At 49.8% G+C, this 27,304-nt stretch overlaps 2 protein-coding genes across 2 annotated transcripts in view; both read right to left on the minus strand.

Annotated features, from left to right (window-relative positions):
* Positions 1-686: 686 nt before the first annotated feature.
* LOC144720866 (homeobox protein DLX-5-like) lies at positions 687-8,486 on the minus strand. The gene is made up of 3 exons (XM_078597964.1): positions 7,578-8,486; positions 6,423-6,619; positions 687-1,865 (listed from the first exon to the last, which is right to left on the minus strand). The coding sequence occupies exons 1-3, from the start codon at positions 7,933-7,935 to the stop codon at positions 1,392-1,394; spliced, it is 1,029 nt and encodes a 342-aa protein (XP_078454090.1). The 5' UTR covers positions 7,936-8,486; the 3' UTR covers positions 687-1,391.
* An 8,521-nt stretch (positions 8,487-17,007) lies between these two features.
* LOC144720864 (vitamin D3 receptor-like) overlaps positions 17,008-27,304 on the minus strand; it is a 77,694-nt gene continuing 67,397 nt past the window's right edge. The window contains exons 8-9 of the mRNA XM_078597962.1: positions 26,646-26,762; positions 17,008-24,797 (exon numbers count right to left, since the gene is read on the minus strand). Coding sequence (XP_078454088.1) covers positions 24,538-24,797; positions 26,646-26,762 — 377 coding nt within the window. The 3' untranslated portion in view covers positions 17,008-24,537. The remainder of the gene's footprint in view (positions 24,798-26,645; positions 26,763-27,304) is intronic.

Genomic DNA, 27,304 nt, shown 5'->3' on the forward strand with positions numbered 1-27,304 from the left:
TGGCCAACACCAGTAACGATTATCTTAACCGGTCCTGGGCCTCCCCTAGATCGACTCAGCCTAAAATGAGTACCTGGTGCGGTGTGTAAACATCGCCACTCCGAGAGACAAAGGCGACCGGGCGTGGTGCTGGCCAACCACCCCTCGTGTGCCGTGCCGGCCTTCATAGGTGTTCGCTAATCGCACTTGTCCCAACAGTATATTAAGGCTATACAGGGGATCTTTGTCTGTGTTGTATGCTACGTATGGATGTTGTATTATGATTGAGTATATGTATGTGCGAGGCAGTGTGTGCGTGTGTGATCGTGTGTGTGTGTGTGCATGCGTGCAAATTCGTTGGTTGCTGTTGTTGTGAATGCGTGTGGTGTGTGTTTTTGTATATGTTTAGCTATGGGTTGTGTGTACACGCGTGCGTGCGTGTGTTCGCGCACGTGTGACGATGTGCGCGTGTGTGACCCATACCCAATGAGGTTCGTGCACTGGTGCATGATGCACGCGCAAAGCTGATGGCGAGATGCCGCCAAAATATGTACAGCGATATTAGAATTTTTTTTTTTTAGTTTTCTTGAACACAACGCGAAACAAACGTTCACGGGAGCGACACTGAAATTCAATAACTTATATATATGACACTGAATATATATCAATAGTATAGAGGTGGGGTATAATGATATCGTTGTAGAGGGTTATGTACAATTCTGTGTTTATATTTAATTCCGTATACCTTTACGTAATTGTTTTGTTTTACCATTTTTTGATCATCATCATCATCGTTCTTGTTGTTGTTGTTTCAGCAAATATTGCGTTGTTGCAAGCTTTGATAAATTAGAAGTGTCGTGTGTGTGTTGTCTATAACCGGAGGAAGGCACTGCGAAGGACAGCTACAACAACAATAATAATACATAGAGTCTCGACCCCGAGAGACTGACAAAGTCAACGTACGAACTCCTCCATTGTCCCTGAAATATCTACGCTGTTTTTTTTGTCTTCAACTGATGCACTTAATGCGACGACCCAACGATTATATATATATTTTTTAAATTACTCGTTGGTGGTAAGTAAGTGAGTAAAAAAAACACAAATGCGTCTTGAAATGTCACGCATTTGAAGCTTGCACCAAGTCGGCCTGCGTCTTTTAAAAAAATTCGCGCGGATTTTATTCGGATTGTCCCCGCCGCGTGGCAGCAGCAACATTAAAGATGGTCGTCGTGGCGGTGCAGGTGGTCTCGTGGTAGTAGTAGTAGTGGTGGTGGTGGTTGGTGGTGGTAATGATACCAACAACAACAGGACGTGTTGATCCAAACAGTTTCGCCAGTCGCGCAAGTGACGCCCGTGGCTGCTCTGTCGCCGCATCCTCCGTCTCCTCCCCCCTCCCCCCTCGCTCCGCTTCGCTAGAACGCGGCGGTCGCGCTCACGTCGATGTGTGGCGCGTGCAGCAGCGGCGGCGGCGTCTGCTGCTGCCCGTACGTGGACGGCCCCTGCAGGTGAGCGTGCCCCCCAAACCAAGGGCCAACCGGCGGGTACTGAGCATGCAGCTGCTGCTGGTGCTGCTGATGATGCTGCTGATGCTGCTGATGCTGCTGATGTTGCTGCTGCTGCTGGTGCTGGGCGCTTTGCATGAGCACGGCGGAGAGCGCCGTGCTGTTCGCAGGGCTGGGGCAGTCCCAAGGGGATGACGCGGGGCCCAGGTGGCCGGGGCCCCCCGTGGTGGACGACGGGGCCAGCTGGTGGCCCGGCGACGGCGGCGAGTCGCAGGCCATGGGGTCGCTGCTGGCGGGGCTGGCCTGAGCCGGCGTGGGCATCATCTCGCCGTGCTTGCCGATCTTCTTGAACTTTGAGCGCCGGTTCTGAAACCAGATCTTGACCTGCGCTCCGTCCAGGGAAGAGACGCGGTTCCGGGTTAGACGTGGAAGGTGGGAGATGCTGCAGACAGTGATGGATGTGATGCCAATCGCACGAACGCACGAACACCCCTCGTTGTTGGGGCATTTGTCATTAACGAGCAGTTATGGCCGAAACGGCTCACGAGGGGCTGGTATGGTCAGCACCAAGCCCGGCCGCATTTGTCTCTCCATTGTGGACGGTTTACACGCCGCACCAGTTACTCACCTATGGCTATGCATTGACCCAAGGCTGGTTGAGATCGTTAAGATAATCGCTATTGATGTTCGCAGCGGCCGGGAATCGAAGTGGGGTTATCGGGTTCGTAGTGCAGTGCGCTAGGCACGACCCCCCCCCCCCCCCAAACAAGACAAAGATCCCCCGTGTAGTCTTAACAGACTGTTGGAGCAAGTGTTGTTAGCGAGCACCTATGAAAGCCAGCACGGCACACACATGCACACACACATGCACACACACGCGCACACACATGCGCACACACATGCACACACATGCACACACGCGCGCGCACACACGCGTGCACAGACACACACACACGCGCACAGACGCGCACACACTCGCACACACACGCGCACACACATGCGCACACACGCACACACGCGCACACACACACGCGTGCACACACGCGCACACACACGCGCACACACGCACACACACACGCGCACACACACACGCGCACACACACACGCGTGCACACACGCGCGCACACACACGCGCACACACACACGCGCACACACACACGCGCACACACACACGCGTGCACACACGCGCGCACACACGCGCACACACGCGTGCACACACGCGCGCACACACGCACACACACACGCGCGCACACACGCGCACACACACGCACACACACACGCGCGCACACACACACGCGTGCACACACGCGCGCACACACACGCGCACACACACACGCGCACACACACACGCGCACACACACACGCGTGCACACACGCGCGCACACACGCGCACACACGCGTGCACACACGCGCGCACACACGCACACACACACGCGTGCACACACGCGCGCACACACGCACACACACACGCGCGCACACACACGCGTGACTCGATAGTTTCTGCTCAGTGTCTAGCACTGAGCTTTGTGGCTCATGACAATTCCTTTCTCAACGCCAAACCAATAACACCAGCATACACACGTACACACACACACAATGTATAAATATAATAATAGGAAAAGTAATGATGCACCCGGGATATGTGTTCCAATAATTGTGGAAGATGGTAGGTGTGAAAGGGGTTATTGTTGTTGTTATATGACATTAGCACTTTTATTTTTTGCCCACTCCGAGTGAAATATCTCTCGCTCTCTGCCCACCAAAATCCGGCGACAAAGGCCGAGGAGTCGTTTAGGATTCAGCTCAAACAATTACTCACAACCCGAACCACAAACCGAAGTTCCAATGAACAATTAGATACGGAAAGTACTAAACGTACACACAGTGAACTCCTAAAAATATGTACAGAAGTGTCCTACAAAATAGAGGTATTACTAAGGAACTAAACTTATATATATGATAGTGTGTATAAAATAGGGGTTCAGAACGTGGTTTCAAAATATTACACGATGTTTACAATTTAAAAATACATTACATAACTACCGCAGCCAACCGAGGTTGGCTACATACGGTGCGAAATAAGTTCAACATACACACATGCAAGCAAGGAAAGGCCCACGAAACTGTATAACTAGTTTTCAGAAGCGACCTGGCCACAAGTGGTAGCTCAACGAAGTGGCTTATCATGTGGATATTTATAGCAGCCAAATACCCAAAATGCACGTTTCTAAACGTGGAGGGGAAAAACCAGAGGACAAGGAGAAAAATCCACGCGACCACGGGAAGAACGTGCAAACTCCATATATACCGGCGTGAGGGTCGGGAACGAACCCACGACCTCATGTATACCAGGCGAGGTAGTTAACATCTCGCCACCGTACAGCAGAGCTCCGCTGAGTCTCGACACTGTATCTTTCAGAAAGCTCGCCTGCCGCTAAGGTGTTTGGCAAATCCCATTAAATGAGTTTGATTTAATTGTGGCGACGATAACTGATTTAACTTCATGCGGAATTAAAGTAAAGCATGAATAAATGTGTGTTACTCTCAACATCCTGGTTCGTTCATGGTCGCTCAAGTACATGGCGAGGAATCGCGGTCTCCGTGGATTATGATTCGCATAGTTTGTGGCTAAACGGAAGAAACAAAACCATGAATCATTAATGTCTCCCATTTAAAATGTACAATGCAAAAATTATACTTGCAATTGCCGCCTGAAACACGCGCGCACACATATACGCAGTCTCATACCCGCAGTCTCATACACACAGTTTCACACACACATATATATACACACACACAGACAGCCCTATGGTTGGATGAAGGGCCTCCTCGTTCCGTGTGGGTCGCGGGGGAGGGTGGTTCTATTTCGCCATACTTCACCACAACAGTGTCAGTGCCGATTGGTGAACGCGTGCGGGGAGAGCGTGGGAAGTGGTCGCATATAAAGTACAGTCCAACATCTTCTTGGTTCTTTCGGTAAAGTCACGTAGAAGGGAAATAATAAAATAATAAAAATAAAACATAATAAAATACAATTCTCACGACGTTTCGGCCACAACGCAAGCAGCCGTCCGCAGGTGAAGACCAGGTCTGTCGGGGAGACAGCGTCTGAATTCCTTCAAAATCCATTAAGACGCTGTCTTTCCGACAGCCCTGTTCTTCACCTGAGGACGGCTGCTTGCGTTGTGGCCGAAACGTCGTGAGAATTGTATTTTATTATGTTTTATTTTAATTATTTTATTATTTCCCTTCTACGTGACTTTACCGAAAGAACCAAGAAGATGAATCCCTGCAGTCACGAAAGCTTTACATCGAAATTTACAGTCCTACACTCAATGGATCTCACTGGCTTCAGAAACGACCGAGTATCTACGACAAAGTCACGTCCAGTCCTTACTCAACCCGCTGCTGAATGGAGGTAACGCCAGGAGTTGTCTGGTCACATTTGGGGCTATTCAGCCCTCACTTTTACATCATAAAAAAAACCACACGTCTCCGTTCATAACAACAACGACGAGTGTGTGCATAACGACGCGTGGCCGCACCTATGACTCCATGCCCAGCCACTCATCTCGACCAAGCCCTCAAACTCCCAACCGCAAGCTCCATTTAACAACTCTACACATTCGCCAATACCATTGCCCTCAAGGGAAAGCGAATATACAAGAGGTGACGTTTCGGGCAATGACCCTTCTTTGTAGCACGTCGCATTGCGTCGAACCTACGACGCATTTCTATGAGAAAAAGCCCTAGACACCCTTTGGCATTCGAGTAGGTTCAAGCAGCATTGGTTTGAGCGAGCCCGGTGCAGAGTTTGTCTGTAATAAACCAAAGCTGCTGGGGGGAAAAAAAAAACTCCCCGAAGGACGCGGGGCCGATGAGATGTGTAAGAAAGTGTTATTTTGTTTAACGTGGAGAGATACATATGGGGAGGAGGACGTAATATCTGGGTTATTTATTCTTGTCACCGTTCGGTAGGTGGCCTCGCCGTTTGAAATGAAAGCTATTTTTATTTTACCAGGTAAGGCCGACCGAGCCATATAGTTATTTTCCAGACGCGGAAATGTATAGCAGCCAAATACTCTAAACGCGTGATATTGATTCTAAATGTGGAGAGGACCCAGAGAAAAATCCACGCGACCACGGAGAGAGAGAGAGAGACACGCAAACTCCAAATATACAGCGGCAGGCGTCTGGGTCGGGATCGAACTCACGACCTCCTGCATACCCGGCGAGGTAGTCAACACCTCGCCACCGTCTTCCACCCCTGCCGCACCTCGCTCATCCCGCACACCGCGCTCGGTGACAGCGCGGCTCGTTCAGAGAACGCAACAACAACAACAACAACACAAATGACGCGAAGTTCGAGGCATGGCGCCTCGACCCAGAAGGTACGCGTGGGGTGTGCGCGCATCACCGCGGGGCCGGGCGTGTCGCCCCCCTCCTCCTCGTGTCCGCGGGCTGCGCTCTGCGCGAGAGCCGCTGTCGTAACGCAACACGACCTCGTTACGCACGCCAACCGAGCAGTGGCCACTTCGTGTTACGAGCCGAGCCCTGCCGAATGGGGCCTCGCCTAAAAGCCTGACTCAACATTACCGATGGTTTTCTCGCGCGGTACGTGGTTTTATACGTCGGACGCCACGGGAACACGCGGCCGGCCGACTGGCTGACCACGGCAAAGGCAAAGGATTACCCCAATACACATAGCCTTAACAGACTGTTGGGGGCAAGTGGTATTAGACACGTGCACGAAATGCGCTCATCCTAAATAGGCCGTTCGCTGACAACGCTCGCCCGCCTTTGTCTCCCTCGTGGCGACGTTTAACACACCGCCGCCAGTTACTCATTTGAGGCTGAGTCGACCTAGGGGAGGCCCAGGACCGCAACGCACACCAGCACACACACACACACGCGCATGCGAAATGTGTCACGCGGGGGCACCTGGGTCTGCGTGACTCCCAGGGAGGCGGCGAGCTCTGCGCGCTCGGGCAGAGCGAGGTACTGAGTCTGCTGGAAGCGGCGCTGGAGGGCGGCCAGCTGGAAGCTCGAGTAGATGGTTCGGGGCTTGCGAATCTTCTTGGGTTTCCCGTTCACCATGCGCACTCCGCTCTCTCGCGACGCCTCTTCCTTCTCGTCCACTGCGCACGGAGGGAGGGCGAGCAGGAGGGGTAGAGAGAGAAAAGAAAGAGACGCGCACACACACACAAACGCGGTCATCATTTGCGAACAGTCGTGCGCGCTCAGTCATCGTTTGAGCGGCTTGATCGAGAGATGGAATGACACGAGCGAGGGATTGTGTCATTCCGTCTTGATATCGACTAAGAGTATCTGACGGCGGCTTGGGGGAGACATTCATCCAGCAGTGGATTGATCATGTCCCGAAGATGTTAACGATTATGAAGACGGCTCAAGAGCGAAAATATATCTCATCCGTATCAAACATCGACGCTCTTCCGTGGAGGAAAAGCAACGTCTTACACGGTACGCTGTGATGTTTTGATATTCGCTCAAGGGCTGCCGATAAATGTGGGGCCCCCTTTGAGCACTGTAACACAGCAGCGACCTACGCGTGGTCATCGCTTGGTGCGCGACAACTGCCCAACGGTCCTTGACTAGAGCGGCGCTCCTACGTCGAGCGCGTGTCCGCCGCCGATCAATCCGACTGTCACCGCGCGTCCACGCCGCACATCTGCTCCATCACGACGACGATGGCGCGCGCGAGCGCTTTAGTAACACGCGCCATAACGTGGTTTCCACATACGTGCAAACATACAGTCTAGGCGTACACACAGTATGCATACGTCGATTAAGGTAACCCTTGATGCAAAAGGGTACAGACCTCTGGTTAATGCATCAATCGATCAAGCAAAAAAATAAACCTTTAAACACGATCTCATCTCGCTGCGCAAAAGCGTTCGTGGATGCCACTGGCTCATGTCAACAGCGATGATGATGGTGCCGCTGTTGCTGATAATTATGTTGATGATGACGATGATAGCGATGATGATCACGATGAAGGCGATGATGACGGTGACCACACGGGTGATTACGATCACCATTGTGAACGCGGTTCAGTTTGAAAGATCGGTAACTCACCATCCTCCGTAGCCTTGGGTGGCGCGCTCTGCCCGTACGCCTCGTAGGCGCTACCAAAAACCCCGTACTGGTGGTAGCCCTGGTGGTACGACTTGTCAGCTCCCTGGAGCGGCAGCTGGTAGGGGTAGTGGTTGAGAGGCTGCTGCTGCTGCTGCTGCCCGTAGGCCGGCGCGCAGTAGGATCCGTAGCCAGCGTAGGCGCTCGGAGGAGAGGGGTAATAGCTCATGCTGGAGTCCGTGGATGTGGACTCGGGGAGAGTCGGGGATGAGTGCGCCTGGTGAAGCCCGTAGAAGTCGGCCTCTCTCTTCATGAAGTCCGGCCGCAGGTCAGCCGAGCCGCAGTCGAACACATCCGTCATGTTAGACCGCGGACTAAGGCGAACGGCCTGGCGGGTGTGTTGCTGTTGTTGTTGTTGCCGTAGACAGGGGTGCTGCGTTTACAGGTGTGCCGTCTCCTAGGTAGAGCTGCCGTGCCTGCTTGCTGCTGTTGCTGTTGTCGTCCGAAGATCCGGAGGTGTCTACGCAGACTCCTTCCTGGCGGACGGATCTTCAGCTGGGCGTGTATCTTCTCCAGGTGTGGCCGCGTGCAGGTGTTCCACCTCCTCCTCCTCGCTCGAGGTTCGCTCTCTTCGCAGCGCGATATTATTTCTGTCGACGCGTCTTCTCTCCAGGTGTGCCGAAGGTGTCCCTTGCCCAGGTAAAAGTGCCTCTTTTGTACCTGTCGCCTGCCCTCCCGCTGATAGGTAAGTGTGTCTGCAGGTACAACAGGTGCGCCGGCCTGGCCCCGCGCGCTCAGGTGAGCGAGCGGAGAGAGACGGAGAGCACAGAACCTGTTTTTTTCTCTCCCCCCCCTATGTCTCTCTGTATCTCTCTCTATAAATATCTCTCTCGCTCTCTGTGGCGCGCGCGTGCTGGGTCCCGCGGGCGCGCGCCTTTTATGCGTGGAGACTCCGCGCGGGGGTCGGGCCGGAGCCCCATTGGATAAGCCGGCCCCAAGGTGCACGATGCTGTACCCCCCTCCCTGCAGCCCCGTCCCCTCGCCCTCTGCGCCATCCCCTCCCTCCCTCTCCCCCTCGAACCTCCTCCCCTCATCCCCTCCCTCACCACTCCCCGTCACCATCATCATCATCATCCACAACCGGCCGCAGCACCTCACCCCCGCACACAAACCCTGGCCTCACTCAGCTCTCACCACCACTCACGATCACCTCACAACCACCTCGCTCACCCCCGCACCCGTGACCAAAGGCTACCTCATCTCTCAGTTATCCCTCACCACACACCACCACTCACAGCCACCGTTCACAACCACCTCACTCGCCACTCACCAAACCCTCCCTTTCCACCTCTCTGAGGTCTTCGTCACCACTCCCCCCATCACTCACACGATCACCTCACCCCGTAACCTCATCACCCTCACAACTCTGCACGTTGGCCCACTCACAAACTCGGACCCACGATAACAACACCAGCTGCAACCATAACAACAACAACAACAGATACAACCATAACAACAACAATCATCTGAGATGTATGCACGTTCCAACTGTACGCGCTGGAATATGTTGTCCAAATGCACACTGACGCCTCCTCCTATGGTTGTATAAGACTGGCAAAAATATATGTTTAATATCTTGTACGAAAACACACATTAGGCACAGCAAGTTCTAGGATACAGATTCAGACGCAGGCGCTATCGATAGAAAGGTGCTAAAATGTACAATTACTCAGGTTCAAAATAACACGGGTATATTTGCCACAAGTGTCGCTATACAAAGCGAGCGGTGTTCAAATTCGTAGATAATGCCCCGATGTATGGGATTTATATTAGAAGCAGTAGCACGACCTAGGCCTATGAAACCAGGCCACCTCCGTTCGAGCAACAGTGGCGGTTGACATCTGAGCGGGTTTCATGAAAGTCCTCCTCCACCGACCCGCAGTGGCCAGGTGTGATCAGAAGACTCCCAAGACTGACCGCACAAGTTGAACCTCAATGTGCCCACTTTCTGCAACGACACAATAGGTATAGAATTCGTTTTATGCAACGTAAAATCGTACGCTTGCATTTCATTAAAACCGAATATGTAAACCGTTTTTTTTTGCACACAAGAGCCTCTGCGAAATAACCTGGCGAAAAACAACGAGTTTCCCAGTTAGAAACACATATCTTGATTGTCAAGTCACAGTTTAAGTGAACTATAGAGAACAAGGTGATATATGTCGTGATAATGAATGATAATTATAATTGTTCAAATTGTAATTATCCAGCAGAATCCCGTGATCGTCACGAATGTCAGCCTGGGATGTGTGGCGAGTTCTTGTTTAAAATAGGGTCGAGAAAAAGATTCCAACACGGGGAGAGAGTTCACAGAGAAATCTTGTTGCGCCCGGCTGATGTCACAAAAAGGCGTTGGACACACACGCGTGCTGTCCTGCTGTTGCCAACTAATGTACAGATTTAACATTCATAAATCTACCCCGTCGTTAATAACAACAGTAACAACAATACTACGTACTGTGCAGACATGTTATCGATCCACAGCTGGATAAGGTCTTCGCCACGTCGTGCGGGGGGCGAGGTGTGTGGGGAGGGCGTGAGGGGGGGCGAGGTGATATGACCATACTTCACCACGTTTGTCGCCAGTGCGGGCGAGTGAGTGAATGCGTGGGGCATAGACGTTGGAGCACTGGAGTGGAGTACAACAGTGGATTTACCGGACAACCCCCCGCTACTGACACGGTCGCTCCGCACAAACAGCAGCCTCATGACCCTATGCAGACTCATGGCTCTATGTAGCCTCGAACCCTTGCTTAGCTTCCGAGGTTTGGCAAAAAGCTGGGCGCATTCCAGGTGATTTCATCATTGGCCTATGACTTAACCCAGTTTCTGAAATAAATAATTAAAAAGCCCATAAATGGCCATACACAAGCGGTGTTTAAAAATACACGGCGGTATTTATGATCGATGGACATGTTAGGTCGATGACTGCCTTCACTCAAAGTCAACGATGAGTCCGTCGAGAACAATATAGGCCGTTCTCGAACACAGGGTTCAAGGAAGGGTCTTGGTTAAAATAAATACATCACGCAACAGGCTCGCAGGATGATAGATTAATATGATTATTATGGTTACATCGCAGAACCGCGAGAGGCGGCGGCGGTCGGCGGCTTTGGGGAGGGGAGGCATTCATCCAGCAGTTGATCGAACATGCCAGTCTCCGGTGAGAGTCCTCCACACTGTACGCGTGTGTACGCAACATACATGTCGATGAACATGCGCACGCGCGCACATCCACGTCGCCACGTGCGGGTGAACGCACGGAGTGATCACCGCGACCTCTGAAATGTCGCGTGGATTATTAAAAACAGTCGTGTATCTCTACATATCTGCCGCCTGTTTGGACTTAAATTCGACGAAAGGAAACCCCGCGCATTCGCATACGCAAACAAGCATTGCCCGTGTAGACATCACGAAACGAGACGAGTTTTTTCAGTCACAAACACCCACAGCAATAATAGTATATTAGTAACAATACAATCAACGTGTTTCACCCGTTTACCAATCCAGTGCTGGACATAAGTCCACCGCACGCCGTGGTGGTCATGTCATGTTGGGTGAGGAGGGGGGGGTCGTTGTTTGACCATACTTCACCGCTCTGGTCAGCAGTGCGAGTCGGCGCACGTGTAATTTCGGTATAGCAATGAATGAATCCGGTAATTTAATAGAACCACGAGGCAAATCAAATCACGGGGGGTGATCGATTCACGCGCTCAACTTTCCCTATCTTCGTCCGCCTGATGTAGATGCAGCGCAACAACTTCAACTTGACGCCCAACTGAGTCAAGACAGGCAACGGTGTCACGAGCAGCGTAGTGGATCGTCGCTGCGACGTATCGGGCGTTGCGTCGTTATACGTCTGATCGTCTATTCTGGATGACCGCAGACTTGAGAGATGGTGGGTTTTTTTTTTTGTTCGGTCCCTTTGCACATCTGGCATCCGCATCTTGGCCATGGTTTGTGCTGACGCGGTTTCAGGGCGAGCCGTGAGCTTCGCTGGAAGATCAAATTCCCGGGGATCTCCTGCGTTGGGGCCTCTCCCAGCAGCGCGGCGTTGTGTTTGTGAGTTCTCGCAGCCAACGTCGCTGTCGCCGTGAGGCCGGCTGAGTGGTCTCGTGACGCCCGTGGCTGCCGCGTGCCGCTCGGCGCCCACCAACTGCGTGTCGCCTCTGCCCCCTGCTGACGGCGCTGGGGATAGCGCCACGCACCGCCAGGGAGAGAGATTGCGACGTTGAGTTACATCGGTGGCCTAACCTCTCCTCGTGCTGGCTGATGCTGTCGATCACGTGTAGCACTCTGTCCCATGATGAGCCCGATTGTAGAAGGCCCGGGATGATGATGATGGGTAACAGTGTGACGGCCCCTTCTGGTAAGGAAATGTCATGGGACCACGTTTTGTGTCGCTACGAACCCGGCCACGATTATTACATTTTTGGCAAGTGGGTATCAGCACCGGTCGTGTGCTCCTCCTTTCCACTCCCTACGCTACCCTCTTCCCATTGTTGTACTGTACATTGCGCCAACGTCTATGCTCTCCCACCTTCACCAAGCCGCACTGACCAGCGTGCTGAAGTATGGTCAAACACCTGCCATGACCTACCTAACGTAGGGCGGCATTCACCCATTGGTATTGGGACACGGGAGCTATGCACTTTTAAATCGAGATTGAAAAAATAATTTCTTCAGAATCGATTTTTGTCTATAGTTTGTTGTCCTGCCGCACCTCCGATTAGTACGGTTGACGAGGTACGGCGCCAAAGAAGTTCAACATACATACATACATTGGGTAAAATCACGTATGTAGACAAATAATAGATCACGACGTTTCGATGGCAACACAAGCAATCGTCATCAGGTGGGACAACCACAGCAATAAAAAAAATCTGCTAAAGTAAGCCTACTTCAGCAGTTTTTTTCTGTGGTTGTCCCACCTGATGACGATTGCTTGTGTTGCCATCGAAACGTCGTGATCTATTATTTTTCTACCCACGTGACTTTACCGAAAGAACCAACGAGTATGGATTCCTGCAGTCACGAAAGCTTCAAATCAAGATCGATACATACATTGATTGGTTGCATTGCTAAATCTTGCATTAGTATTTGTTTCCTTTCATTGTTGCTAGCGGGACATTATAACCTGCCGGCCGGCTCGGTGGCAGAACGAGCGGCTCGCATCTGGAATTTTGGCTCTGCAATGGAAAAAAAAAGAGAGACAGCTTCTGTCATTTTCATCTTCACTTTCCTCCCATACTGGGAGCACTAAAAGTAATCCGCTTTCATGTAATAAAATGCCAAGCTAATGTGTATTGTGAGCGGGGTTTCTATTCTGTGGAAATTATATATTCTGGTGAAATAATTACATGAAAATGAGCACAGATTGAAAAGGTAGAGTAATTTTAAATGCCCCTTGGTCAGTCTCATTCTGTATTCGTTACTTCCACTGCTTCGGTGTCACTTTCTACAATTATTATTATTAGTAGTAGTAGATGTCTTCCGAACTTCTTATTCTGCCGTTTCAACTCAATGCTTTTTGTTGCACACAAAAAAATTCCGTGTAGCCAGTTACCCAGCGAGTTTAGGTGGCAACGGCCCGCAGCCAGAGTTACTGCTGGTGTGGAGAGGAGCCCAGCTAGCAGCCAGCCTTGAAACTCGAGACATGGATGATTTTATTATTTTTTGATACACTGCACATTTACTGACTAACTGCATACAGCGAAACTTTCAGTCGATGTCACGACTCAGTGGTCGGGCGTCAGAGAGACACACAAGTTCAATATAAAATTAGCTTTAAAGGAGAGAGATATATTAACGGACCCATCAATGATGCGCCACACGTATCGCCTACAGTTAGCGCCTATGTCTTGCTGATGTTTAAATGCAGGGTGGCCACCGTGATGAGCTCAGCTATCGTAGCAGCAGTGCGAGAAGATGCATCGTGACATCGAAGGCAACGGCGTGGGTAGGCCTCCTTCATCCAGCAGTGGATAAATTCGAGACTGATTTATAATGATGATGATGATCAACTGAAGAAAAAAATGAAACGTTGCCAAAAAACAACGACAGCTTTGTGAATTAAACAGAGAAATATTTGATTATTTCAATGCCGGACACAGCGAAAACTCAATTCTTTAGAGCTCCTTTTTTTGTTTAGTGTGTTGTCCTTTTCCCGCACCTCCGATTAGCGCGGTTGGCTACGTACGGTACGAAATAAATCCAACATCCAAACATTCACTCAGCCGTCGATGGCAAGAGCACAGAGGACAATTACATGCCGTAGCCTCCAGCGCCACCTATTGGAACAATGCAGTATTATCTTTAACTGCTTTGATGGCAAAACAATAATACTATAATAACTAGCCTGACGACCAGGCTTCGCCCGGGACTAGGATTCACCAAGCCCGGCCGCTTTTGTCTCCCCAGTGGCGATGTTGACACACCACAGCAGTTACTCGTTTGAGGCTGAGTCGACCTCGGGGAGGCCCAGGACCGGTTCAAATAATCGTCACTGGTGATGGCCGTGAGCGGGAATCGAACTCGGGTCGCTGGGTTCGTAGCGCGGCGCGCTAACCGCTACACTACAATGCGTTACGCTTCCACGTGCGCGGGTCACGTGACAGATGTGACGTCACAGCTCACTTGTGCAAAAAATATCTGCATTATTGAGCTCCCCCCCCCAAAAAAAAATATATTTTAACAATTGTTGCATGGTGTACAGTCTGGAAAGTACCCACATGGCAAATTTCAAGTTTGTTGCATGTCGGGAAGTACGCTAAACATTTTTAACAGACACACACATTCACAACTTTGCCTTTTATACATATGGAGATTGCGTTTATTATACAGCAGTGTATTTCACGCGAACTGCATCTCGCAATACTCACTAAGCCCCGACACATGGAGGTGCGTGCATGTTTAGAGGTTTTGGGCCAATCAATGATGAGTGTTTATTATTGACGTGTGGGAGCAAACCGGAGAAAACCCAACGCGTGCGAGGGGGGGGGGACTCTATCCCCTTACAGATGGTGCACGTGGAGATTTAGTCCGCACTCCACTGCACCGCATTCTCCTGGCAAGCCAGAGAACGGCACCTCGACGCCCAAAAGGGATCAAGAGTCGTGTGACATCGTGCGCGCGAACCGCCAACCCTCGCCTCCACAGTGCCGACATAGCAGGCCACGTGCATCATCAGAGGAGACTTGAAACGCGGAGGCAGATTTAACGTAAGAGACGAGAGGACCATTGACAAACTTGCCATTGGAGAGAGAACAAGGAAGATGCAAATCAGCAGAGGTGTGGACTCGAGTCATGTGACTTGGACTCGAGTCAGACTCGAGTCATGAATTTGATGACTTGCGACTCGACTTGGACTTGCATAACAATGACTTTGTCCCACCTCTGAGATGTGGACTCGAGTCATGTGACTTGGACTCGAGTCAGACTCGAGTCATGAATTTGATGACTTGCGACTCGACTTGGACTTGCATAACAATGACTTTGTCCCACCTCTGCAAATCAGCACGGCTATTGCGTTAATGAAGCCGCTTCGAAATAAGATTGTGACCTCGGTGTCCGCGTGAACGCGTCCCACGTGACAGACGGCGTCAATTGCCCAGCGTGCCACGTGGGACGAGTTCCTTTGCATTTGAATGGGGAGCAAATTGGTCGTCGCGGAAAGGCGTCGCGTGGCGGGTCGCGAGGACTGGAGTTTGAGAAACCTTGACAGAGTGTCGAACATAGTCGCTTGGCTGGCTCGTCTAGGGCAGTGTTCTTCACGAATTTTCAGAGGGGGCGGCGGGGGGGGGGGCACCATCGCCGATAAGACATCGTCAGTGAGGGCCGCCACACATTTGAAACCATTGTGTTTTGACGGCAGCACGATGATGGTGATGATGGTGGAGAGGGGGGTGGTGTTTTCACCATTTCTGTATTGTCGGGGTCTGCCCGTCAGGGGCCGCACTAAAGTCCACCAGGCGCGGCCAGGGGGGCCGCGGGCCTTGCAATGAAGGGCACTGGGTTAGGGTCGGTCACGTGAAGTCGGTGACTCCGTGGACTGTACTAGCTGCCGGTGCGAAGGCGGCCTCCTAACAGGTAAATCCCCGGCGACGACCTGGGATGCTGCTACCTGAGAGCGAAGATTTCTAGCCACTGGCCCGACACACCGCTTCAATCATCCACCGGTGGAGTGATCGCTCGCGAGATGTCCCCCCAGGGTGCGACTACAAACTTCTGGGGCCCGTTACATTTGCTTCTATGCCCCCCCCCCCCGCCGCCTCCCCAACCACTCTGTGGAATTCCCTATACCTCGTCGGATAAGGGGGCTGACTGCCTGACCCTCCAAAGTAAACACACACAGAAAAAAAAACGTAATACGTCAGGGGCCGTCCATAAATGACGTCACGCTATTTTTGACCCCCCCCCCCTCGTCACACGGCGTTACAAAAAGTCAGACCCCCCCTCAAATGACGTCACAAAGCTCTGCCCCCCCCCCCCCAAAAAACATGCTTCAAATCGCTTTAAACTATTGTCATTGTAGTGCGTATTTAATTTACTTTGATGTTGTAGGAGAAAACGTTCATTAAAAAATATATTTAATTAATTAGAAAATATTGTCTATATTTATTTAAAGTTGCGCATTTTGATGTGATGTCACAATTCTCAACCCCCCCCCCTTGTCACACATCGTCACAAATGTCTGACCCCGCCCTAGATGCGTGACGTCATTTATGGACGGCCCCGAACCCCGATTATCATGGCATACAAAAGGTATGGCCGTAGAGTAACATAATTACTCTGGTTTTACATTTTTTATGGCGGATTCTTTATGTCGTGTTTAGTACGTTTGGCTTTGTACGGTGCGAAAGAAGTTCAACATACATGCCTTGGTTTCAATAAAGGTGCCTCTAAAGAAATAAAGTTTTATTGATATTCTCGAAGACATGAATATCAATCTCCATGATTCCTGCTGTCCTCGACTATGAATATGCAAATTGATGCAGGGATGCAAAGGCCATGAGACACGGTGACGACATAGGTAGGCCTTCATCTAGCAGCGGACAGATGATCGTGGGTGAATAATTAAACGTATTAGCACGGGAAAGCCACCACACGAAGCCCAAATACTCTTTGTTAGGAGGATCCTGTCCACATTGTGTTTTTTTTAGCTCTGGGAGGAAACCGGAAACGCGGAATAATCCTCGGTGGGAGAATCAACAGCACACAGAAAGAGGCGCCCGAGCCTGGAATCGAACTCTTCTCCTTCTCGCTAGCGAGGCATGTGTGTTACCACTTCGCTGCCACCCAAAATGATGATGATGATGAGAACTGTAAAAACAAAGTAATGTACAATTTAAAAAATTACAAAAAATACTTTAAATGCCTAATATAGCCTTTATTTTACACCCATATGTACAGGACACAACGCCTTGTGTGGTAGGTCAGCATATATATGCATGTACGCGCTATTATTTGAGATGAAACAGACTTCAGTTTTCGTTTTTATGTTCTCTGTATTTCACGACACATTCATTTTACAATCGTATGCACACTCAGCTAAACAAATATACCGTTTTAACGTTCAGCAAGATTAAAAAAATTTTATTGTAAAGATTACAGGTGTGTGGTGTGCACGCATATGCACAGCTTGTGCTGTGCGTCTGTGTATATACAGTATTTGCAAAAGGGCTGCGAGATGGACACATATATTTGTTTTTAAATAAAAAGCGACAGCAAGTTTTTTTTTTTACGAGGATACAAGGTGATGGCTAAACGCTGATGGGGGTAAATCTCACGAAGCAATGTTGCTGCATACATTAACAATCGTACGATACAAAAAAACAGCGGGGCTGATTGTGTAGAACACCTGAAGACCATTCTCTATTTTGCACATGTATTTCGTGCACATCGTTAAACTATCAAATTGTGTTTGCTCTCTTTAATTCAAGGTGTTCAACACAAACGGGCGCACAGCTCTTTAAAAAAACAAATAAAGTGACAACATCTAAACGCGAGGGGTCACAGCCAAAAGGGACGTCAAGTGAACAAAGGAAAGGGAATCTGTTTGGATCGACGAAATCGCAATGCTGTTTTTGTTTTAAGTGCCGACGGATTTGTGAAACGGCTCGAATGCAGCGACGTCACGAGATAAATACGTTGTGCATGTCTCTCAATGTCCATCACGCTTGAGAGTCAATGTGCAATCATGGGGGGGGGGGTGGGCAGGAGGAGAGCAGCATCTGTTGAAGGTGTCATTTCTTTAAAACTGCTTTGTGTGTTGAGTTTGTTGTACTTCCCCCGCAACATCCCGAGTATCACGGTTGGCTACGTACGGTGCGAAAGAAGTTCAACATAGGTACATGCATACGTGATAAAGCACTGCTCCCTCGCTCGGCGATTTATCCAGACTGACACCCACGACACCCGCATTGCACCCAGCCAACTCGGCACTGGCAGCAGTTCCTCTAGGCTCTACGCAAGCACCGGCAATAGCACAACGACGACACGGCGCAACATCTGTTACCGCAATCCCACACCCTTTAAGGGGCCTTTAATGACCCTCGAAAAATAGTCCACCGATCAGTCAGTGGACGGTAGCTACAAAAGCAGCAGCAGCAACAGCAACATAATTCGATGGCACACGCACACACGTGTACACATATCACTGGACATCAGCCATCACTTGTTGGTTACCCTGTCAGTCGAGGCGCGGCGATGAGACACATTCACATTTTTAACCAACAAAACATTTAACGAACGCGCCCCGTGCAGTGTTTACGCAGTGCTAAACGGGACGTGGCATTTTTTTTGTACCTGACCCTAACGTCAAAAGCCAAGGGCCGGCCTTGTGCGGCACTGTTGACCCACCACCACACGGAGTGATATTGCATAAGAGTACAATTGTGAACAATGCCGGTGTTGGTTGCTAATCGCGCGACAGAAAACGAAGGCATTTCTCCGAAGACCTGCAGTCGAGAACGACACTAGGATGTGTTTTTGTGAGTCGTTGCGGGGAAGGGGGTCATATTTTAACAGCAGTATAAATACGACAGGAGCCAATGAAACATTCAAGCATCCAATGTATAAATTCATAACGTTGGCACATAAAATATACAGCTTTTAGTCATGAAATATATATGGATTTTTCTTGGTTGTTTTTACATAGGGTACAAGTTTGCTGTATTAATGCTGGTTGCACCTCCGGTACAGGTCAGAAGTCACTCTAGTCATTTGGTAATACCGTATACATTCATAATACACCGTTACCGAGAGAACAGTCCACGCGCGCAACGCTACACAGCTTGAAAATGCACAACACGAGCGCCCAGTTGCAGAGGTTGGTGCCAGAGCGATCACGCGTTTTGTTGAAATCCAGAACACAAACTGCGACGCACAAAACCCGATTGTTTTTTGTTGTGTCCCCGCCGTCCCGTAACCCGATTTCACAAAATTCATGGTTCCTGTGGGAACGCGTGTCTCGTGATTCGCACGGACTTGAGTGGTTGCATTGCTCTCTACACACGGAGCCCTCCTTTATCTCCCCCCCCCACGCCCACAATTGCTGCTTCTCAAAAGGCGAGACGACGTCCCCACGCCGCGGTAGCCAAATGCGGAAGGCATCGGCGCACACGATGACCGCAGATGAGGATTATTGGCGGCTGCGTCCGCTCCGTTTCACGTCTCCCGCCCTCTGACTCGGTCCAATCACGAACCCAATGTTTGTGTTGCTTGTACCGTTTTCGCAAAGGTGAATTTCCGGGCATGATCAGGATTGTTTATTTATTCGACGGGGTGATCAATTTATGGATTACCCCCTGCCCCCGTCACAAAATAATAGGGAGAACGCATTTTACTGTGCAGGGAAAATAACATTTAATAATATACAAACCTTTGCATGTATCTCACAGATAGCTCTGCACGTATTAAATCGTTTTAACCAGTCCATGAGAACCCAGCCCAGATATTGAACTGGTTTGTACCACCTGAGGTGGCATACCTTTCATGGGCCACATTTCTTTGCGTGGCCAATAACAGTGAATTACGTGATACCCACTTGAAATGCATGAGGTTATCAAATAATACACCCGCGGTGGCCATATCGATGGATACGACTGACGTTTTGCTCCAATTAGGCGGTACCGATTTCTGCTCTGGCCCATGGACGAAATACGCTCCTGTGTAAGATACAGAGGCCAGCGCTTTCACACAAATCAAGAACCGCTTGAGAAGAAATCGGGCCATTATAAATCAGCGGGGTTCCCCAAAAAACGGATCGCCCTGTTTTCAACAGCACACTTGTTGCAGCGTGCGGGTAACGCCAACAACCACTCCTTGCACCAAGACAACAGCAACAAACCCACCTCTCTATAAGAGCTGTTTGTTTATTCTCAAGTGCAACGCATGACCACGTGCGCAGACAAAGTGTTGGTGCCTCGTCAAAACCATCATGAGATTGCGTCTCCAGAGACAAATTCTACGTCGGAACGACATCGCAATATAAACGGCGTGATATATACAAGCAAGGACACGCTTACAAACATTCTTTGTTAAAATGGCTTAGGTTTCTTCTTCTTCTAACATTACAGCAGGATGAACGATGCGTGCGATCTCGTGCACGAATGTTACTTTGCACGTAACGCCGCCGCCGTAGCTAGCGAGGTTTTGCAACAAAAAAGCGACACAAAACGACGCGGAGAAAAAAACGACACTCTCTACCCCCCCCCTCTCACCCCAATTCGACGACAGGACCCTTCGAGTCTCCGTCGGTTCCGCCCCGACGAAGGCATCTACACCCTCCTACCCCGGGGGGTCCTTTCTCCGAATCGCCCCGACCTGTTTTCCCCGTTGTGTGTATTTGTGCGAAATGCCCATTTAACACGCAGAGTGGTTTGTTGAGAACTTGGCAGCCCGACAGAGATCAAGCTGGGATGGGGAGGAGCAGCAGGACTGTGCCATGCGTGGCGAGGTGATGCTTGCAGAAAGGGCAGAGGTCGGGGGTACAAGGAGGAGGAGGAGAGAGGCAAGAAGGCCAAGATGAGCAAATCATTTTTTTTCTATTCTACCCATTTTTGGAACGCAAGATCCCGTTATTATTTGTGTTGTTGCTGTACGAAAGCAAACACCCCAATTAAAGGAGAGAAATGCCAAATCTCCTAAGAAATATACCCATCGGCAAAAAGCCATCACCGTCGTCATCATCAGTCGCAATGCGTGACGAGTAAAAACAAATCCTGCTCGCTTTCTGTGCCTCTCGTGCTCAGTGCATGCGCACTCGATGGGTGGACCGCGTTCAAGAGCAAATGACCGATTAAAATTACCGAATAAACAAATCATATCATTTATATGGCTGTTGCGACATTCATTGTTTTTCAACCAAGAGGTTTATATATATATCTTTCCACTGAGACATCCTATAATGCATATTTAGTTGTTACCATGGTAATTAACTTTGAAAGTGATGTCAGAAATAATGTAGTGCAAAATTGATACGTATCAGGTTGTTAGTTTAAAGAACACGTCATCAGCTTCTGCTGAACATCATTTTTTCACCGTTGTTTGTGTAAAACCAATTTATCTTAAAAACAATGTAACAAACACAACATCTCTGACATAGATTCCCACCAGCATATCATAAAATGTTTTCTCTCCCATCTCTGTAAAGTTGAACTCTTAAAATGCCGTAAAGTATACGGTACAGCAGAAAAATAATAAAGTATGTGCATAGGGGACATCCGTTGTACAAATATAAAATGTATGACAATTTGTATTGTGTTTATACGCATCCACGTCACACGCATATATATATCTCTTTAATCCTAAAATAATTTCTCTATCAAACAACATTCCACTTTAGTGACACATTCTGTCGTTTATATATCGTCGTGAAAAATAAGTGCTTTCGTCGGGAGCTCATGATACGAGAAAAACGAGCGATGTCTTATTAGCGCCAGCAACGTTTCGTCAACCTAGAAACACACAGGATCGTTTCACCGTCCAAAAACTAAGTCGCTCTAAAACAGGGCGGTTTTAACCCTCAATAAAAGCAGCGCATATCTCAAAGTGACGATGACACCACATCCTTCAGTTTTGTCAACCCTGTCACAACATCCAGAAACACCGAGTACAAAGAAAGCGACAACACACCCTTGACAGAGTTCCAGGTAGAAGTTTGCTTAATCAAATACAGCACGCAGCAATCCAGCAAGCTCAATGTCATAGTTCACTCCACTAAAGCACTAACAAGAGTAATGGGTCCGTTGGAAAAAGGCAAGTACACTACAGTTCAGAAAACTATTCAAAGGAAAACACAAGAAAAATCTAAATGCCCATCAACGTTAACCACCGATAATTCAGAACCCAGAGCCTTTAAAACTTGCAAAAAATAATGTACACTTTTTTTTTTTTAAATCACATAAATAATTTACAATATAGACAACGTGTATTTCAATGCTCATGCGACTGCCCAAGTAGTGTTACTTTAACCTCAGCTGTCGTCCGTCGTTGCAGCGGGTAAGGGACAAATAAAACGTGGTCATGATAAGGTTGTTTGGGGGTATAAACGACGTGGGTAAACGTTTTCAAGCAGGCATCGGGTTATAAGTTTGAAAACACAACGTAAATTAAAAGAAAACAAGGCCAATTTAATGAGGCTTATTGGAAACAAGGAGGGGCGCTTTCCCCGCTCTCCCCGCCACCCAGGGCTGGCTGTGTTGTGTGCAGAGAAGTTCATGGAGGCCCCCGATGGCTGGAGAGCCGCAGAGTAGAATGTCCATGTGGGAGGGGGGGGGGCGCTGTTAATTCATTCGCAACAAAAAAATACCCAGGCGCTCTTTGCTTACATGGGGGGGGGCTCTTTTGTGGGAGACCAAGGGGCAATGTCCCCCCTTGTTGAAGGCCCCTCCCCTACTCTGGACAGCCCTGGTCTTTTGCAATGTTTCCGATGTCAAAAAGGTTAAGACATAAATAGCCAACTCGAGTGCAGCTAATGCCTTGCCGCTACAAACTGCCTGATCAATTTCCACATTGCAAGAAAGTAAAACAGTGACACACGCACATTTAGCTTGATTGTCAGGAATGAGCTTGCACGCTAATACGTGGTTTACTTGATTTACACATTCTTCCAAAGACACGCAATGCCTGGGAAACTTAATTGTCATAAGCGTGGTTATATGACACGTAAACACGTCAAAAACACCAACATTGTTTCACCAAAACTTGTCGTTGGTTGTCACAGATTAATTTGGAATGTGGAAAAAAAAAACGGTTAAAAAAGTTGGTAAAGTTAACATGCAATGAATGACACTTCATTCGTGTGTGTGTTTTTGACAGCCACAACATTATTCAGTAAAATTTTCTCATTCATGAAACAAGCAATAGAGTTGCAGCTGCTATGCCTGCTGGTGTGGAAAATAAGCATTTTTCCTATCATCTCCTGAATGTGCTCTAGTAAAAACAAAAAAAGAAACCTCACACAGAGGTAGTTTAAACAATCATTTTGTGAATTATTTAATCAAGAGGTCGTGTCTCTCTATTGAGAGAGAGAGAGAGACACCAAGGTGCCATGCAAGCTCACAACGTATATTTGCCACGCACCACACCGCACCGACAACCAAGCACAGGCCTGGGGTCACTAGAACCAGTGCACTGTTGCACTCGATACCACCACACTCAAGTTGGCAGTGCCAAGTCCATGGAGGTGCGAACATCGTCCATACTCGCTACGGTAATGTTTGCATATTTCCTAGGATTTTTTTTTGAGAGAGATCTCGTCTTGTCTAGAGCCGTCCTCTCTTGCAGACGGTCGACAGCGAGCGGTGTCTCTCTCTCTCTCCGACTTTCGTCGCATTCCGGCGGTCCCGTTGCGCTGTCAATCCGTATTCCGGTCCATCTAGTTTTGTTTTGAGATATATTTGTAAAAGTTAACAATGCAAATCGTAAACAGCACAAGTATGCGTGTGAAACGGATCGCAATGTTATTTTTTTTACAGACATAGCAGCTCTAAGAATATCTGTAAAAATAAATTATATTTTTGTTAAGACGGATTTTTCTGTTGCAGCGTCGATAAAAACCCTACTGACTTAACAAGTCATGCAATCTGCTTAGAATATCACTCACAATGCACAGTCCACACCCAACAGTTTACCATCGCTATCATTCTTACAATCATCATCATCATCGTCGTCGTCATCATCATAATTACAATATTTAACGATCCTAAAACTCGACAAGAGTGAACATTTTAACCAAAAACGGCACGTCGTTGAGGATTGATATGGCACTGGTTTTGCGTTAAAAGCGGGACGGTTTTTTGAGCAGCCACTGTGGAGAGATACGTACGTATTTGAGGTAATGTGTAAAATGTGGAGAGGAAGGGAAAAAAATAAATGACATGAAGACAGAGACAACGATGAGAACGCGTGTCAGCTGGAACCAGCACCTGATCGCTTACGCGAGGTTCAGGGGGCCAGACGGAGAAGAAGCCACGTCAGCGTGACCTTGAAACCAAACCGGGTGAGACCTCATGCCCGAACCCTTTTCGCCGGGGTCATCTCCCCAAAGGGAGGAATCGCCCTGGCCGAAGACCTCAACAAAATGACATCCTCTTGCCGCGCGTCCCACATGTCCCAACGTCGGCGACCAGACCCAACGACAAACAAAGACCAACGATGCAAAACTTCTAACCAGCACCAGGATGGGACAAAAACTGGTTAAGTTGGCGACCTTGATAAAACACAGGTAAATCAAGGATCTGCAATGCACCAGCACACGCCGGTTGCATCTCAACGTCGACTCAATAACAAAAAACAACAACAAAAACAACCACAACAAAAGTTCCGTGAAATAGAGGATTAAAAAAAAAAATTCCAGATGCAAACAGAAACGACCGAGGCTCGTGCGGCAGGGCCGCCGTTAGGAGAGCGGAGAGCCGAACACCTCGAGGAGCAGCGGCGTGAGGTCGTTCGCGTCGCCGGCCTCGCGCGAGATCTCCAGGTACTGCTTCGAGTGCTCCTCGTTGAGGCTGCGCAGGTCGGCCAACTTCTGCACCATCTTGGGGTAGAGCAGGTGGCTGCTGGGTGGGGGGTGATTGCACACGATGTACGCCCGCAGCGTCTCCGACAGCCGCTCCTGGATCGCCTCCACGCGCTCGCGCTCCAGCAGGCTCGGCCGGTCTGCGGCCGCCGATTTGTCGATCGTGGCAGGGGAGGCGGAGGAGGAGGAGGTGGAGGAAGAAGAGACAGAAGAAGAAGACGCGATTTTTTTACCCAGAATTGTCATCATCATCATCTGTAGCGCGGTTCATAAAATCACTTTCGTGAAATGTAAGTTGCCACTTGGCTGTGAGTATGCAGAGACTGGGCCTCCCCTATCATGAGAGTTTAGAATTTTGTCCACAGCACCACAGTCGATCAGCAGCTCTCATCTGGTGGGGTAAAACGTGGGTACTTCCACCTCTCCAACCTCTTCAAGGCCATTTGACCAGAGTGGAAGAGTAAACCAAAAACCCTCTAGAGCAGTCTTATTCATTGAAAGGCACTCGGGTGGCCTTTAGTGCGCCCCCTGACATGTGCCCCCCGACAATACACAAATGTAACCCCCCCCCCCCCCCATCATCGTGCTGCTGTCAAACCCAAATGGTTTCAAATGTGTGGCGGTCCTCAGCCTGCTGATGTCTTATCGGCGAAAGTGCCCCCCCCCCCCTCTGAAAATTAGTGAAGAACACTGGCACAGAAGGTCTTGTGAGCGCCCTCTATTGATGGTCATTCTGCCAGCAGTGGTGTGAGCGAGCAATTGGAGGGCTGCGTCTGTACCTCTCTGGCTCGGGGAAGTAAGTGCCAAGCAATGCTCACTGAAGTGGAAAAACAGCGACTTTTAACATTTTGTTTTACCCAGGTACAAGTTGTTCCGATACACACTCACAATGATATAATTCAATAGTGCTTGCTAGAGTTAATTATTCATGCAAATGGCACGCCAAAGTTACAATTAGTTTCGCGGGTGAACAGAACTGCGCACACAAGGAAGAAAAAAACCAAGCAGCGATACCAACGAGACAACCAAAATAAGAGGCTGCTGGGAAATAGGGAGCAGTGGCGCAGTGATTAAAACACGGTGACCCGAGTTTGTTTACCGCTCATGACCAATAACAGTGGCGAATATTTTAAATGTTACTGGGCTCTCTCCTAGGTCGATTCAGCCTTAAATGAGTACCTGGAGGCCGGGCGTGGTGTTGGCCACCCACCCCTCTCGTGTGCCGTGCCGGCCTTCATAGGTGCTCCCTAACAACGCTTGTCCCACAAGTCTGTTAAAGGCTACACGGGGGATCTTTATCTTTGGTGAATTACCACACACCTACAATTGCACTGCCGCGGAGATCCTGCCAACCTGTTTATGAACAACAAAGTCTCCGATGTGTGTTCTGGTTGCAGCGCGTGCCGATCGGCATGACATCCGACGTATCCCCTAAATAAAATTCATCTGCTTAAGTAGGTTGCAGCACGTGGAGTGAAACCAGTGAGCTAGTGAGTGAGCGAGCGAGTGAATGAGCTAGTGAGTGAGCGAACGAGTGAATGAGCTAGTGAGTGAGCGAACGAGCAAGTGAGTGAGATGGTGAGCAAGCGATCTCGTGAGTGAGCTACTGAATCAGCTAGTGAGCAAGTGAATCCGCTGGCAAGTGAGCTCGTGAGTGAGCTAGTGAGTGAGCGAGCGAGTGAATGAGCTAGTGAGTGAGCGAATGAGCAAGTGAGTGAGATGGTGAGCAAGCGATCTCGTGAGTGAGCTACTGAATCAGCTAGTGAGCAAGTGAATCCGCTGGCAAGTGAGCTCGTGAGTGAGCTAGTGAGTGAGTGAGCGAGTGAATGAGCTAGTGAGTGAGCGAATGAGCAAGTGAGTGAGATGGTGAGCAAGCGATCTCGTGAGTGAGCTACTGAATCAGCTAGTGAGCAAGTGAATCCGCTGGCAAGTGAGCTCGTGAGTGAGCTAGTGAGTGAGCGAGCGAGCAAGCGAGCGAGCACACCCACCAGGAGAGAAGATGCAGATGGCCATGAGCAGCACGTGTTCTGCCTCGTGCAGATGCAGCTTCTTGAGTCCAATCTGGAACTTGACGAGAGGCTCCAGCAGCTCCATGTTGTGTCCAGCTGCGGAGACGACAACGCATGGTGGAGGGGTGGAGGGGGTGGGGTGGGTGTTAATACCAAACAGCAGCCGTGGGTCGAGTCGAGAACCGGCAACCGTGTCAACGCGTCGCTCGCGTCGCACTTTCGCGCCGCTCATCGACGCGACAAACGTTGTCGATAAAGCCACCAGACGTCGCCGACTCGTCCATCTTCCGGCCCAGGTACTGGGCCACGAAGAGAGTAGGGGGTGGCGGGCAGCGGGAGGGGGGGTGGGTGCAGGGGCAGGGGGAGAGTGGGGGCAGACAGAGTGGGCCCACCTGCATTGAATTTCCCGTACCAGGGGCTCAACGCAGCCACGCTATGCAGCTGGGTTCCGCGGTCGATGTGGGACAGCAGCGCATCTCACACACAGCTCCCCACCCCCCACAGTTCCCCCCCCCTCCCACAGTTCCCCCCCCCCCCCACAATCAAAGCGGCCATCGAGCGGGGAAGTTGCCCGAGGAGACCGCCGCTTCGTGGCTGGGAGCCGTGGCCGGGCGCAACCCCGCGCCGCCACGCAGAGA

Source organism: Lampetra planeri, chromosome 10 (genome assembly GCF_965212315.1).
Source record: "Lampetra planeri chromosome 10, kcLamPlan1.2.h2, whole genome shotgun sequence".
In the NCBI taxonomy this organism is placed as follows: Eukaryota; Metazoa; Chordata; class Hyperoartia; order Petromyzontiformes; family Petromyzontidae; genus Lampetra; species Lampetra planeri.

Coding starts and splice junctions, on each gene's coding strand:
- LOC144720866 (XM_078597964.1), bottom strand. CDS start 7,935: ATGACGGATGTGTTCGACTGCGGCTCGGCTGACCTGCGGCCGGACTTC. Junction 6,620..7,577: donor ACCCAAGGCTACGGAGGATG/GTGAGTTACCGA, acceptor CTCCGTGCGCAG/TGGACGAGAAGGAAGAGGCG. Junction 1,866..6,422: donor TGGGAGTCACGCAGACCCAG/GTGCCCCCGCGT, acceptor GACGGAGCGCAG/GTCAAGATCTGGTTTCAGAA.